The 15,252-nt window shown below is 39.9% G+C and overlaps 1 protein-coding gene across 1 annotated transcript in view; it reads right to left on the reverse strand.

The window, feature by feature from the left end:
- Dnah7 (dynein, axonemal, heavy chain 7) overlaps positions 1 to 15,252 on the reverse strand; it is a 305,586-nt gene that overhangs the window by 241,852 nt on the left and 48,482 nt on the right. The window contains 7 exon segments of the mRNA NM_001419550.1: positions 154 to 340; positions 2,170 to 2,855; positions 4,702 to 4,848; positions 7,364 to 7,588; positions 10,675 to 10,753; positions 13,476 to 13,603; positions 14,844 to 15,116. Of these exon segments, the coding sequence (NP_001406479.1) occupies positions 154 to 340; positions 2,170 to 2,855; positions 4,702 to 4,848; positions 7,364 to 7,588; positions 10,675 to 10,753; positions 13,476 to 13,603; positions 14,844 to 15,116 (1,725 nt within the window).

The following is a 15,252-nucleotide window of genomic DNA, read 5'->3' on the forward strand; positions in this document are numbered from 1 at the left end:
TTTCTCTTGGAATTCTAAAATAATAGCCAAGAAGAGAATGTATGTTGCAGGAAAGTGATGGCTTATTAGAAACAGTAACCGCTTGTGTGGATTTTGAAGAACGAAAGTTGTTATCTCTTTATACATAAGCAGGTTTCAGAGACTTTTACCTACTTGCACAACCATTTTCATCACATCCCTCCAGGTTTTGTCCACTGCTGTAAATCGCCTGCCTTCTTCTGGCATTTGAGACATAATGTCGGGAGAACTGAAAATGGGCTCCAGATAGAGCCACGTGGCCTGGACCTTGAGCCACTCATCCAGGATCTCCTGCAGCAGCAACAGCTTGCCCTCCCATTCCCTGGGAAACAAGAACAGCAAGTCTCAGGACAGCAAAGCAGGCAGTGTCTCGGACAGCAGTGCTCCAACCCTCAGCTGCCTGCCAACTCTACTCTCTACACCTCCGCTCGCACTCAAAGGTAAATCACTAAAACTGTCTTCAAGAAAGCCTGTTTTAAGAATAATTACATCAACATTTAGACTTGTAACCATTACCTAAAACAAAATATTTATTCACGAAATTCACATTCCCCTAAATACAATGTGGCACATAAGCAGAAGAGGCAATATTTGGATTACGGTAGGTTATTGGTTCATCTCTAAATAAGGAAAACCTAATAAATAAAGTTCCTTTATGTGAAAACATCATAATTATTCCAAAAGTAACATTTTTTAATTGCAGTTTAAAAATCTGCATTTTCATCCATCTTTGCAATAACCCTGCACGCATATTTACTTAACAAATGGAGGCTGGGACTATCAAGGTTAAGTAACAGGTGCAAGTTCTCCCCACTAACGAGGACAAGCTGAGACTTGAACCCACAGCTATAACTGTCAGAGAAACCGTAACACAAGGAGGAATGTTTTATTAATCAATGAAACTTGGAAGGAGATAGCTTTGTTTGTATATTAATGCCTTATTCACTTACAAGAAGTAATTTGTAATTTTCAATTGTTAAAACAAAGAGGTATAAATAATTCTCTCAATTACAAGGTGATTTCAAATGTCTTTTCAAAATGCTTTGTTTCCCAGCTTTTATCTGTGAATTAGGTAGCTGTTTCTCATGTGGAGAGTCAGGAATGCCTCTGACTGGAGTTTCTTCCAGCATTTCCTTTCCCTTTCCTTGAATCCCTTTATGATGCAGAACTGTTCCCACTAGCTAATGATATTATGCCCAGCCCTTCAAAAGAGTCTAGCTATGCCACTTTCAGATGAGTTTACTCTCTGTGGAACCTGGAAGGAGAGCAGCCAATCACAGAGGAGGGAACACCCATCTGAGAGTTTCTGATCATCTTAGGTGCTGGATGACCAGAGACAGAAACCAAGCCAGTTTCCCTTGCCAGTCAAACGCATACTGAAGATGGCAGTCTAATTTGGTTGTCTGCCTCTTAAGGTTAAATATAAACTGTTTAATACACATTACAAAAACAAACCAATGAACAAAAACTGAAACAGTGAAGAGCAGAGAGAGTTGAATGTATTTAGCAGCCTTCTTTTAAGAACTTTTGATTAAAAATCAATCATTTGTTCTCATCTGCCAGCTGTCGTGCATAGAGCTGAAACTACAATAGATGTCCAAAGGTTGTCTCTGACAACCTATTTTCCAAACTTGGGGAATGGCATTATTATCTTCAGTTTTATACTTTACTCTCCTTAAACTATGTTCAGTCGCAAATTTCTTAAAGTTAAAAAAAGTAGGATCATGGGGCTGGGGATTTAGCTCAGTGGTAGAGCGCTTACCTAGGAAGCGCAAGGCCCTGGGTTCGGTCCCCAGCTCCGAAAAAAAAAAAAAAAGTAGGATCAGTCTGTTGACAATAAAAACGAGCATCTCAACATTGTCTGATGCCTTTGTCATAACAAGAGAGAAGGGATCCATACTTTATAATAATAATAAAAACTAATAAAGGCTACCCATTCCTTATAATAAACTCGATGGGATGCTACATCTTTTTCTGGCCTCTACAGATACCTAGACATATACACACATAGGCACACACAGAGAACACATTGAGGAATGAGATAATAAATTAGAAAATAATAAACATGGAATGCATAGTCAATCCACAGAAGAACTTTGAGTTGAATGCAAGGGCCTTAGGTAACAGTACAAACATTACAGATTATTGTACCTCATCTGCTTCTCATAAGGTTTGATGAAAGGAGATCCTCGCATAGTTTGTGTTTTGATAATGTGGTCATCCAGCAACATCTGAATGTCATCGACTGCGGACAAAATGAATGTCCCACTTTCTCTGTAAGGATGAATGACAAACTCCATGGCTTCCCATTCAGTCATCATCTTATCCATGGACTTTTCAAGAGAATACTCTTTGCTAGCTGCTTCACTAATGCCTTCAAATCTGTCTAAAAATGGCTCCAAATTCATGTCTATGAAAGAGAAGACTGTAGAATCATCCGAGGGCTGCAACGGGTAGCCAACAATGGCGGACATGGCCTCCCAGTGCCTGGGGCGCAGACCAGGATTACAGATCACTTGGACAAGAGGGATGTATTGCTTGAAATCCTCCACCCTTGCTCGCACTTTCTTGGTCATTGCCAGTGCGTTTGGAGAATCATGGAAGGCCTTCTCTAGCTTATACAGCCCTCTCCAGTAGTTCCCAACATCCGCTTCTACTTGGTCTGGGTTCACCTTGTGGTAAGGTCCTTCAGTCCACGCTCTGTGCTTGGTACTGAACTCCACAGCAGTTTCATAGAGACGAAGATACGGGTTCAAACCATCCTGGATCTTTTTACGTTGAGGATAGACTGATGGGATCCAGCCAAATGCTTCCTCTTCTGCATTGAACTGCTCAATCTGAAAAGATGGGCGTTAAATAAGTGATTGTGAAGGTGAATGATGTTTAAAATGTTAAACACCAGCTTTCCCTGAACCCTAACAGTAAACTCAATAAGAGAACAGACTGAGTGTCAATCTATTTCCTTTTTATTTTCTTTTTCAATTTGATAGGATTTTTGTATTTATAGTGTTCACATGTATACATTCTGAAATGATTAACTGCAGCTAAGTGTTACCTCATCCTGAAAAGCTACTCTCTTGGGTTTAAATTGTGATTATAGTTCAATATGACCACAGTACTATGTAATAAATTTACTCAACTCGTTTCTCCTACTTAACTGAAGTTAAAGTTTCATACGCTTTAATCAACATCTCCCCATTCTACGCACCAGCAGTCACTCCTCCTTCAGACCTTACTCTTCTCAATCCCATCATGCAGTGTGAGCCTGCTGTATCTGCTTTACTAACTTAACACATTCCCTCTGGACTCAGCTAGGTTGTCACAAATTATCTATGTTTTTAAAAGACTAATAACATTTCCCTATTTCTTTGTGCTCATATTTTTAGGGCAATGCTTTGTTACACTAGCTTAACATTAGTCAAATAAATTTGCAAATAGAAGGAAGTTTTATCCACTAAGACATATCAAAAATCTGGCTTTGTTCATTGAAATAACTTAAGTGCTTTGAATAAGAGCAGCATGCGATACATACTACGGAAAACAGAAAAAAGGGGTCCAATTCCTAAGAGTTATTGATGCAGCTCAGGAAAGACTTAAGTAGGTGGAAATGCAAAGAGAAGTCATTCAATAATAATTCAAGGTAAACAGGAGAAGTACTGCATGCCAGTAGCCACTTAACACATGTGCCATGCATACATATGTGTTGTGTCTCAGAAGTGTACTACAGCAGAGCAGTCACAGGTCTGTCAGAGAGAAGAAGCAAGCAGACCACAGCGCAGGATAAGTAGGAAGAGGCAGGGGAAACATTTTCTCTTAGTTGTGAACTCAGTGAAGAAGTTGGCTGTACGATGTACCCAACTAGAAAGTTGCAGCTAGGTACATCAATTAATCAAATGACTTAGAATACAGTGGTGCAGCCCCTCCTATAAACCAACATGAAAGTTTATTTCTACCTTTTTATATGTTTGACCTATTTGGGATAATTATAAATTAATTATCCCAGTGGACATTCAGGACTCTTAATGTAAAAAAAAATAGTTTGTTTTCATCATAAAATATAAGGAAAATTGCACTGTGTGTGGCAAAGGCTATATAGCTTTCTTCTTCCAGGTTTTCTAACAAGCAGGCTGACTCTGAGGCAGCAGTGTGGGAGCACAGTGGTTCAGTGAGAGACAATGATGGGTCCAATTTTAAAACAGCTGCACCATCTAAGCCGGCATCTATGAATACACAACAGCTAAACAGCAATCAGATGCTATTATGTGTGTGTTTCTTTAAGTGATTACAGGAAAGCTGCCATGCAGATGACTGAACGGTGCCATGGGTAACAAACTGGCAGAGATAACAACTCCATCTTTGAAATAAAAGCTGAGGACACCACAGAAACGTATCACCACCCACAGAGAACCACCCTGCTGCTTCTCCTTGAAGCATGACTAGAAATGTGAATTGCTTCTATTATTCTCTTGTTTAACATAATTCAACTGTTTTATCCATTAAAAAAAAAATGTCTCACTTTGTAACCTAGGCTGGCTTCAGACTTAAAATCCTGCTGTCTCGGCCACTCAAGTGATGGGAGCAAGGTATGTGCCAGCATGCCTGGATGAATCTATTTCTTAAACGTGAATACTTAATACAAACACACTGACTGTCTTATTGGATCGCTTCGTCCTTTAATTGTACCTTGTCTGCTGCTGCATCCAGCTTGCTGTTCAGCACCTGGGCCTTTTTCAGGTACCTCTGCACATCCTGCAGGTCTCCAAATGTGTAGAATTCTTCCGCTTGCTTGGCATAACTCTCCAATTCTTCCACAAACCGCTCACACCGCAACTAACCAAGACAACACATGTGCTCACTAGGCTTATAAAGTAAAAGGCCCTGGGTACCACGAAAATGGTTTAAGGATTTGGAAAGCTTATCAAAGTTATTACTATGTTTTTTTTCTTTGTGACAAAATATGAAAGAAGATAGCCTAAAAAATGACTGGGATCTAAAATACAAAAAAAAAATTTTTTTTTAGTTAACACTTAAAATTTCTCTAGTTCCCTAGTTTATAAGTTGGCCCTATACAATGGAAAGAATTCTGATTCATTTGATAAAAATGTGTTAAAATTATATTCTTTAGCATGTTGAAAAATTATTGTAAAGAATGACTGAGCACTTTAAAAACTCCTAAAAACCAGGATAGGGTTAGAAGAAAGATCTATTTAGGAGCTTGACAACTAACTGTATCATTTTCAAAGCATTTGTAAAAAATTGAACTCCTTTACTTATCTGTTGCCCAGACAGGTCTTGGATCAGCAACAAGAACCAAGATATGTGAAAGCTATTGTCATTTTTCCCATGAGCATTCACGACAAGAGATTACAAAGCTAATAAATCCAGGTGTGAAATATTAAAATTTTAATATTCCAACATAAAACAGATGTGTGTGCTTAGTGCAAAACATTATAAAACTGTCGTTGGTAAGCTATTCCAAATTAAATGACTCCAGAAATATCTATTAGTGAAGTATTAAAAAGTCAAATCTAGGTTATTCAAAAATAGGATCTTTTTCCTATATCTCGAATCCTAGGTTGATTTCTGTCCTCTTTTCTCCTGTTTCCCAGGAAACTCGTTGCTCCCATTTGATGAGTGAAGGAAAATAAAAAGAGAACTGCACCAATATTGTGTGCAGACTTTTGAGGTAGGACACTGTGTACTGAAGTATAGATAATCCTGGACCAACTAGGAATTTTCTAAGAGTCAATTATTTTATGGTTTAAGTATCTTATGTTCATTGTTCATGTTTTTTTCAGTTAAAATGTTGGAAATATTCTAGTTGTAAAGTAGAAATATTAGCCATAGTTTAAAAATAAAACAATTTCAAGGCTAGGAACTAGTCTCCAAATAACAATCTATAAACTGAATCTTCTTGGGTGTGGTTGATAGAAAACAGTTGGCTTTGGTCAAAGAATACCTTAACTGGCTGACCTGAGTCGAGCTTAAGAATTGTAGGTCCTTATATAAAATAAAACTGATAATTTTAGTTGATTTATTCCCAACCATGTGTTTTAGGGTCTGTGGAGTGCTAAAGGCCCTCTGAAGGCCGTGGTTTGAATGTGTCCCATGGCCGTGCATTGGAAATAAACATGATAAGAAATGGAACACCAAAAGTGGGCAGGTCTAAGGGTGCTGTTCTCATGTACGAAGTGCAGAAGCAGATTAACATGAGAGTGGGCTCATAGGGCTCATAGGACTCATAGAGGTGGCTTTGGCATCTTTCTCTCTCTCCTTTCCTCTCTGTTATTCTCATTCTTATAAATGTGCCCTCCTAATCACTTGCCTTCCATTTTCAGTCAAGGGATGATACAATAAGGCTCTTGGCAGATGTCAGTCTCTTGAATTTGGATTTCTCAGCTTTCAGAAATGTAAGCAAAAACCTATGCTCTTTATCAATTACCCAGCTACACGTCTTCTGTTATAACGGCACAAACCGAGCTGAGACACTGTAGGGCAGTGCCTGCAGGAGCCAGTGGAACAGAAATAGAGTAAACAGAGACAAAGCTCCCAGGAGCTGACCTTCCAGTGGCAAACAGACCTGACAGTAATAGTAGGGATTGGGTCATTAGTCTAGTAGAGTGTTAAAGCGTGCGATCAGAGCAGTGGAGATGATACCTGAGGTCCAGACGGCATCTCAGAAAAAGCAACTGGGTGTGACTGGCACGTGTCAGGGCAGAGCACTGCAGAGTGAAGAGATAGCGTGCACGGTGGATGTGAGAGATGCATGGAGCACAGAACTGGAAGATGCTTGGCATTAACAAAGGTCAGGAGTGTACCAAAAGTGGGAAACTGGGCTAGACAATAGGTAGAAGTAAGCTGCAAATCTACTAGAAAAAAACGTTAGGTCAGGGCACTATGTTCAAGCCAGAGTGACTAGGAGATATAGAAAACATATCAGCCAGAGATCTTGGTGTTGGAACAATAAATAAAAAAAATCAAAACAAACAAGGAAAAGAACCCAGAGGTTAGTACCATAAACTGCACATGATAAATAATGTCTTATTAATGGTCACTTATGGGCAATGTTTTCCAACATTTTCTTCATTTTACCTTTAAAAAAATCAAGAAATGATCCCACATCAATCAGGGCATTCTTGACTCATTCCCTAATCCTCCATCAGAAGAGACCCAGCATGTGTACTCTCTTCTGAGATTATGGGGGAGGGAGGTACAATGTGGGGGACCCATGTGAAAAAGCAGGGCGCCTGTGTAACAAAGAAGTCTGTAACACTATGCAAAGAGTTAAAAATCCAGACACTTGCAAAAGAAAATGAGAGCACTATGAAAATTCTACAATGCCAACCTTAAGGCCTTCTTGATACTGTTCTGTTTTGTCCTTAATGATTTTTCTGTGCTCGTCAAAAATCTCTCCCATTCTGCCATACCACTGGAAAACACTGTTATTTAGTCTGATGTCTGCAGGAGAAAAGTTGACACATTCGATGAGGAAGGCCAGGCAGTTTTTAGAATCCACTAATCTCTGTCCCAGGTCCAACATGTCAGTTGTCTCCACTTTCTGAATGTGAGCCTGCAAGAAAGCAAAGGTTAGAAGCAGCATTGTAAGGGAGAACTCTTACCAAATATGCCCTGTGAAATATACTGCAGAAATACACACAGGCGCATCAGAAAAGTGTGACTCAGATCTGGGGACCCCCACACAACTTACTTCTCAATGCCCACCCACGTCACTAAAACAAGCGAAAAAAAAGTGAGAAGATACTTAACAATACACATGCACACAAGCCCATATATGCACACACATATTCACACACACATACACACATACATACATGCACACATACACAATCACATATACACACATGCATACTTGCACATATACATGCACACGAGTGTGCACACATTCACACATACACACACTCTCTCACACACACATATACACACTCTATCTTTTACACACACACACATACACACTCTATCTTTTACACACACACATACACACTCTATCTTTTACACACACACACTCTATCTTTTATACACACACATATGCTCTATCTTTTACACACACACTATCTTTTACACACAAACACACACTCTCTTTTACACACACACTCTATCATTTACACACACACACACACACTCTATCTTTTACACACACACAGCAATGGAAGGCCAGGGGGAATGCTGTGCATCCCTGGATGACAAAAGCAGACACCACCTGAGTGATTTCACTTCTCCTTTTAGTATTATGCTCTGGGCCACCAGATGTTCCTGACACATTTGCCAAGTGCTGTCAATGAATTGACCATGAGGTGGACACAGCTTTTACCATCATGGCGTTTGCCATCTAATGAGAGAGGTGGTTGTTAATCAAACAAGTGCAAACACAAACTCTTGACATGGACAGTGCTGCATCCAGAGCCCTGCTGCTGCTGCTTGCAGCATGTCTAAGGCAGCCAGACATGAACAGTAGCTTTCCACAAACACATGTAGAAGAGGCAGTGAGATGTGTGTGACACGTGGAAAAATGCAGGCAGAGGAAGCACAGGCGAGGGTCTGAACAGGGCTGCAGCAGAGCACCAATGTAGGGCACTCATTTTTAAAGATTTATTCTTATTTTTAAGTGTGTGCATAGGGGTGAGGGAAGATTAAAGTCACGCGAGTGCAGTTGCTCGTAGAGGCCAGAAAAGGGTCTCAGATCTTCTGGAGTTGGAGTTATCAATGGTTGCCCGCAACCCAGAGTGAGTGCTGGGAACCAAACTCAGGTCCTCTCCAGGAGCAGTATGTATTCTCAAGAGCTGAGCCATCACCCTAATCCCAGGAGAATTGTTTTAAATTGAACCTGGATCCCACTGGGACTTTCTGGGCTCTAGTCAACTGCCCAAATCAACTGAAGGAAGAAAGGCTACCTAGTCAAAGCTTGTCACCAAACCACCTCACTTGCATGGGAAAGAACACTGATTAAGTAGCAGAGAGTTCAGAATAAGTCTAGAATGTACGGCTGTAAGACAGAAATACACAACCAACCATGTCCCAGTGCATACGCAATGGATTGATTTAGAAACTATAATTTTCATAAGTAATAAATGTCTAGTCAAACTATGTATTTTTTAATTTGGCTAATCAGTTTCCTATAGAGCCCAGTGACTGGGTTTCTGTTTCTCCTTATCTATATTAAATGAGTGCTTTCTGTATTGACTACATTTACCATCTGGTTCATCCTTATTGGAATAAACTTTTTAAAACACAGAGATATCTTAAGCAACAAACAATGAGTCTTACTTTCTAAGTTTGTTAAGAATTGTTATATGCAATAGAAACCCAGATTGAATAACCCCAAGTATTTTGAGTCAGTAACATCCAGGAAGATAAGCAGATGATAGTCTGCATAACTCCTCTTTCCATATGAGTTCTTTTCTAACAAAGAGAAAGGCCCAGTGATTATCTATTTCCAGCCACAGAAGTACCTGATGGCCAATGACAGTTAACAAAATGTAAATATGCCTCTTGAAGTCTGTACAAGTATGCAAAAGTGCTCACACACTTAAAACTCCACCCAAACACAGACCACTTCAAAGAAAAGAAAGACTTTAAAGATAGCATAGCTCTCTGAGCAAAATAAAAATAAATGTAAAATTTAGTTTCGATAATTTTAATAAATTCTGTTTAAGCAATAATTTGAAGAATATGTAGATGTAACCATTTGAATTCATTTTTATAATTTTCATACATACAGAATTTTGAATGAGTTTACATGTTGGCAGGTTCAGTTAAATATCTTAAATATCTTAAACTAAATGTAAAAGGTTCTAATTTAGATTTGGGGAATTCTATTTTTAAAAAAATCCCATATCCCACAAAAGATAGGTGTTACAGGAACAAAAAGAGCATAAAATGGAGCAGCCGTTAGTTATTTTATATTACTTTGTCTGCTTTTAGATAGAATTAAACATAAAAGAAGTAACTAGAAAAATAACCAATGTGAAAATGCTTTGATGCGGGAAACATCTGAGCCAAGTGTCACAGAAGGTGTTAGTGCATTGTAGAACACAGTCTTTTCAGACACAGAAGGAAACAGTGCTCACAGACTGAATACCTGTTGATTAAAATGAGGAGTAAATGTACGTCTCAGGTTACCCTGACCTGTTCTGGCCAACGTATGCTAGCATGCTGGTAATTACTGTGAGCACTGTTCTCAAGAACATCCCGTTAAATGCCTGCGTTTGTGACTCAAACGCTTTCCAGTGACCATGCTCCATTGTGTCCTCTCGCTCTGACCTCATTTGGTCAGTGAGATATTAACTAGTGTGACACCAGCAGAAAAGCACTTATACAATAGGCACGCACAAGTGTCTACTCTGCCAGGGAACCGGCACCGGGAGCCTCCTGGAGCTTGAGAGACAAATGGAGCAGAGTCAATTGCCAAAGAATATTTACACCTGTCAACTCAACTGAGAGCAAGCTAAACAAACAGAGTGCACTATAACAGGTAGCCTAGTCGAGTGACCACACAGAGGCCGGAAGGAGCATCCAGGAGAGGCCAGCCTGAAGCACCAGACTGCAGGCTTGTGAATGAAACCTTCAGCAGAGTGCTCTGTTTCTCTGCATTATTGAGACAGTTGGGTCCATACACTGACACAGACTCGTCAACAATACCTTCATCTCCATGAGCTCGGCTGTGTTTGGAGGCGTACTCAGAGCCTTTTCAGCTATCTTCTCAAACTCCTCGCATAACCTGAAACAGCAAAATAACTGGTCTTACAAATCTGTGATTTAATTTTACCCCAACAGTATTTATTATTTAATCTTCCATTGCATCAAAAAGAGATTATGATTCATCTATGTGATGTCTAAGGAATTAAATACAGATTTGTGTTAATTTACTTATTTGCTCCATATAAATTTAATGATCACGTGTCATCGTCCAAGCTACTGCATTAAATGACCCCCAAGCAGCTCACGGTCAGATAATGGAGATGGTTCCTTCAAGGGGAGGCTCCTGTGGCCATTCTAGGAGATGAAACAAAGAAGGAGTAACTAACTGTGTGTACAGGGAGAGGTTACAATCAGGCCTGTAGCTCGGAGATGTCTGGTACCTGCCTTGTGAACAGTAAAAATAATGAACGAACACAGGGTGGGAAGAAAGAAGTTCGGAGGTAAGGAACCTCAGGGGGAGTGATCATTACAAAAATTGGCTGGTGAAGAGCATGTGGACCATGCTGAGCCAAAGGTGGGGCTGGAAGAGGAATAAGCATTTTGAACATGTTTGCAAACCTCAGTGGCAGAATCAACAGAGAAGGAAGGGTAGGTGTGCCATAAAGAACACAGAAGGGTGGGGGAGCATCCTCATAGAAGCAGAGAGAGAGGGGATGGAATGTTTGCAGAGGGAAAACCAGGAAAGGGATAACATTTGAAACATAAATAAAATATCCAAGAAAGAACTAAAGAGACCGTGGAGTGGAGCGGTCAGGCAGATTGAAGAGAGAATAGGTGATGCCACTTTAGAGAGCTTCCTAGTGAGGTAGAGATGTGGACAAAGCAGCTGAGCCATCCCTGTCCAAGGGCTCCTGCAACCATTTTGCTGCACCCTCTGTATGCCAGTGAGGCCCTGAGTTCAAATCCCAGCAACCAATACATGGTGGCTCACAATCATCTATAATGGAATCTGATGCCCTCTTCTGATATGCAGGCATACATGCAAACAAAGCACTCATATACACAAATAAGCACATATTTTAAAATAATTTAAAAGTCTCTACAAAAATAACCACCTGCCAAGGCGTTAAAGTGTTAGGACCCATCTAGGATAGGCTAAGGCTAACAGGAGGTGGCCCTCCACTTTTGCATAGTCTGCAATGAGCAAACTCAATGGCAGGGCCCAAGGTGACTACATGTCAGGATTGCCTTTTGCAGCTCATATGCCTTTCCTATTGTTCTTAAATCAATATAGCAACCCCTGGGCATTAGCGCATCCTATTGATCAGATTTCCTGCAGATCATCATAAAGATAAACTTTCATGAATTAATGCTGTTTGTATGAATGATTCTATAGAATACCTGATGTGATTCAAATAATTTCAGGAAGGAAGTTTTACGAGATACTTTTAATTGCTTTGCTAGACAGACAGACATAATAAAGTTAGAATCAAGAATAGAAAGTGGGGGTTGGGGATTTAGCTCAGTGGTAGAGCGCTTGCCTAGCAAGCGCAAGGCCCTGGGTTCGGTTCCCAGCTCCGAAAAAAAAAAAAAAAGTAGAAAGTGCCCACTCCTTATATAGTAAGGAAGGGTTGCATAATAAGAAATATATTGAGCTTTCATAATAACACAAAAAAGTGAAATAGGCTTGGAACAAATTCGTGTTCAAGGAAAACCATTTAAATCTAGGGATATAGCAACAGGTGTGCACTGTGATAAGGCAAGGCCATGTAAAAGCTGTTGCTTTGAACCTACAGTGAATATTAGAATGAAATACAACTTTGAGCTTGATATCAGCAGGCTTCTGTAACTCCTGTTTTATGCAATATCTCGTCTAGGAGGAAATTTTCTAAAGAAAGTTTTGTCTAAGAAGGTATAAAAAGGCCAGAGAAAAGAAAGAAAGTTGTTGGTTGGATAGTTTGGCTTGGGGGGACTCTGTGTCACCTACCCACCCACCCATCCATCCATTCAAATGTATATTTTGTCTGTATGTACAAGTGTAGGTAAATGTGTTATATATAAGCATGCACGAATACTTATGGAGTTGACTGAAACAGATGGTTTGGCCTGTTCAAAGTGTGGGTGTGTAAATGTATGTGTGCTTTGCATATTTGCCTGTATAAAGCATTTTGATTCTTTTCCTTTCCTTCCTCTCTGGTACACAAAGAGTTAATCAAACGGGCCAGTGAAGAGAGTGCTAAAATAAATCCCTCACCTAATCACCCTGCTGTTACCAACAAGTGTTAATAGCTCTAGAGGCCTGCAGCTTCTGGCCTCAGTAACTTAAAGTCAAGATAGGCATATTTTATTATAGAACACAACCCTACTCTCTCACAAGACCAAGTCTTGTCCTGAGGATGCTCTTCCCCCTGGGCTGCTTCAGCTCCCAGCATTAAAGAATAATGATAGTATGAGAAAGTTTGAATTTGACAGCATGACTCCTTAGAATCCACCCACAGCTCCTATACACATCTACTCTGAAAACTAATTTATGTATGCATTACACAAATTTCCAAGGATTAAGTTAAAGTCCACCTGACTTGTGCAAAAGAATGGAAGCTCATTAACCAAGGTAGACGCTTGGGAAGGCACATGTGTGAAAGAAAGCACCATGACATGGCATCACGAAATGTCTCCATGAAGAAATAGGTTTAGCATAACCCTTTCTTTGAAATCCCTGGGACACTGTTCGACCCACTTCCATTGCCTGGTGACCCTAGGGCCACTCCTAGAATGCAACGATAACCATGGCACTCTCGTACATTGTGTTTACTTCCTGGTGATCTCGGAACATCTTGGCTATCAGTTTCCCACAGATGATATCTGCCCGCTTCACCAAGGATCTGATCAGTTCCTCACAGTGCATCTCAAACATTCCCAGACGAACAGTCTACAGAGTGAAAAAGATTTAAGAAGCATGAATTGGAATAAGCATAAGTAAGAGGCTCTCTTCACTCTTCCGTTCTCCTGATGCTGATTTGTGTGTGCAAGGTCAGGTTTTGAGATTGTTTTGGGTTTTGGTTTTAAATTGTTGAACCAGGCATGGTGGTTCAGGTATATAACTCCATACGCTTGGGCAACACAGTCAGGAAGAGTGGATAAATTTGAGGCCAGCCTGGGCTACATAGGGAGTCCCATGGCAAACTGAGCTAAGGGCAAGATCCCGTCTCAAAAAACAAAAGGAAGATAACAAATTCACATGTGAGGCTGGGGTAGTTTCTAATGACTGACCTCCCCACCCCTCCCCCATTTCCTGCCGCAAATATTTTGTATTTTGCAACCATCTTATGGGTAAATATCCTTGAAGTTTGTTATCTTGAAATCTATTTTGTAATAATAATAATGGATTTTAAAAGTTTAGGAAATTAGGTTATTGGTAACTGAATAGAAAGTAACTTCATGGGGAGGGGGAGGGGTTAGGGGGATGTTGACATGGAAACTGGGAAAGGTAATAACAATTGAAATGTAAATAAGAAATACCCAACTTAATAAAGATGGAGAAAAAAAAGTAACTTCATTTAATAATTGCTTTGTTTTGTTTTTAGACATCGTCTTGCTTTGCAGTCCAGACTAGCTGACCATGAACCTGTGGTCTTCCTGCTTCCTGAATGCTGGCACTAAGGTGTGTACCTCCACACACAGCCGTAAGATGAGTTTCAAATATTTCATTTGTTCTGTATTTAAAAAGTAATACATGGGCATGGCAGGGAATTTGAAGAATGTTTTCGATTAAAAGGCCAAGAGAGGATGTTTATGGTCCTCATATCTTTAGTAATGGAGGTAACTACATTTTGGTGTTATTACTGTCCTTTCCAAAAGATTTGTCAACATGAAATTTAAGTCAGGTTGTTGGAAATGGGAGGAAATTTGGTACTTATGCTTCTTCCTCTTCGTATTTCTTACATTTTTTTTCACCTTACACTGGCATCTCACGCATGTGAGCACAAGGACTATAATGTGTCGTAGCTGCCTGACACTGAGGCCCACACTACGCTTGACAAGTGTCACCAGTTCAGGGGGCATGCTCCTGTTGTTTTGTTTTTCTTACTGTGGACTGTAACACTAGATATTAATACACCTGAGACGGGCCATTCTCTTCCATCAAAAGTCATATGAAAAGGGCAATGTACCTTTCGAGATGTGTACTGTATTTCTTCTCCCAGCTTTTGGTATTTGCGAATTTCCTCTATTAGTCTCTCATAGTTCTGACTTTGAGTCAGGAACTCTTCAATATCTTGCTCAGCTTGTCTAGTAATCAAGAACTGATATTTGTCATACATTTTGAGGTGCTCTGTTGGCGCCACACTCTCTCGTAAAACCACCTCCCTAATCTTTTCTTTATGAGCATCTATAATTTCATCCAGAATTATGGGCTTCAAGGTGGTTGGCTTGGATTTGCTTTCCTGAGCAGAGGAGGAAAATGATGTTATTTCATGTACCTTCAGCTAAATTAACCCCACTATATTATCTCCCTGAAAGTGTCAATCTTACTATATTGCCCTTTCTATACATAAGCTGTTGAAATGTACTAATCTCAAA

The sequence above is a fragment of the Rattus norvegicus genome, chromosome 9 (genome assembly GCF_021556685.1).
Source record: "Rattus norvegicus strain SHRSP/BbbUtx chromosome 9, alternate assembly SHRSP_T2T, whole genome shotgun sequence".
Classification (NCBI taxonomy): domain Eukaryota; kingdom Metazoa; phylum Chordata; class Mammalia; order Rodentia; family Muridae; genus Rattus; species Rattus norvegicus.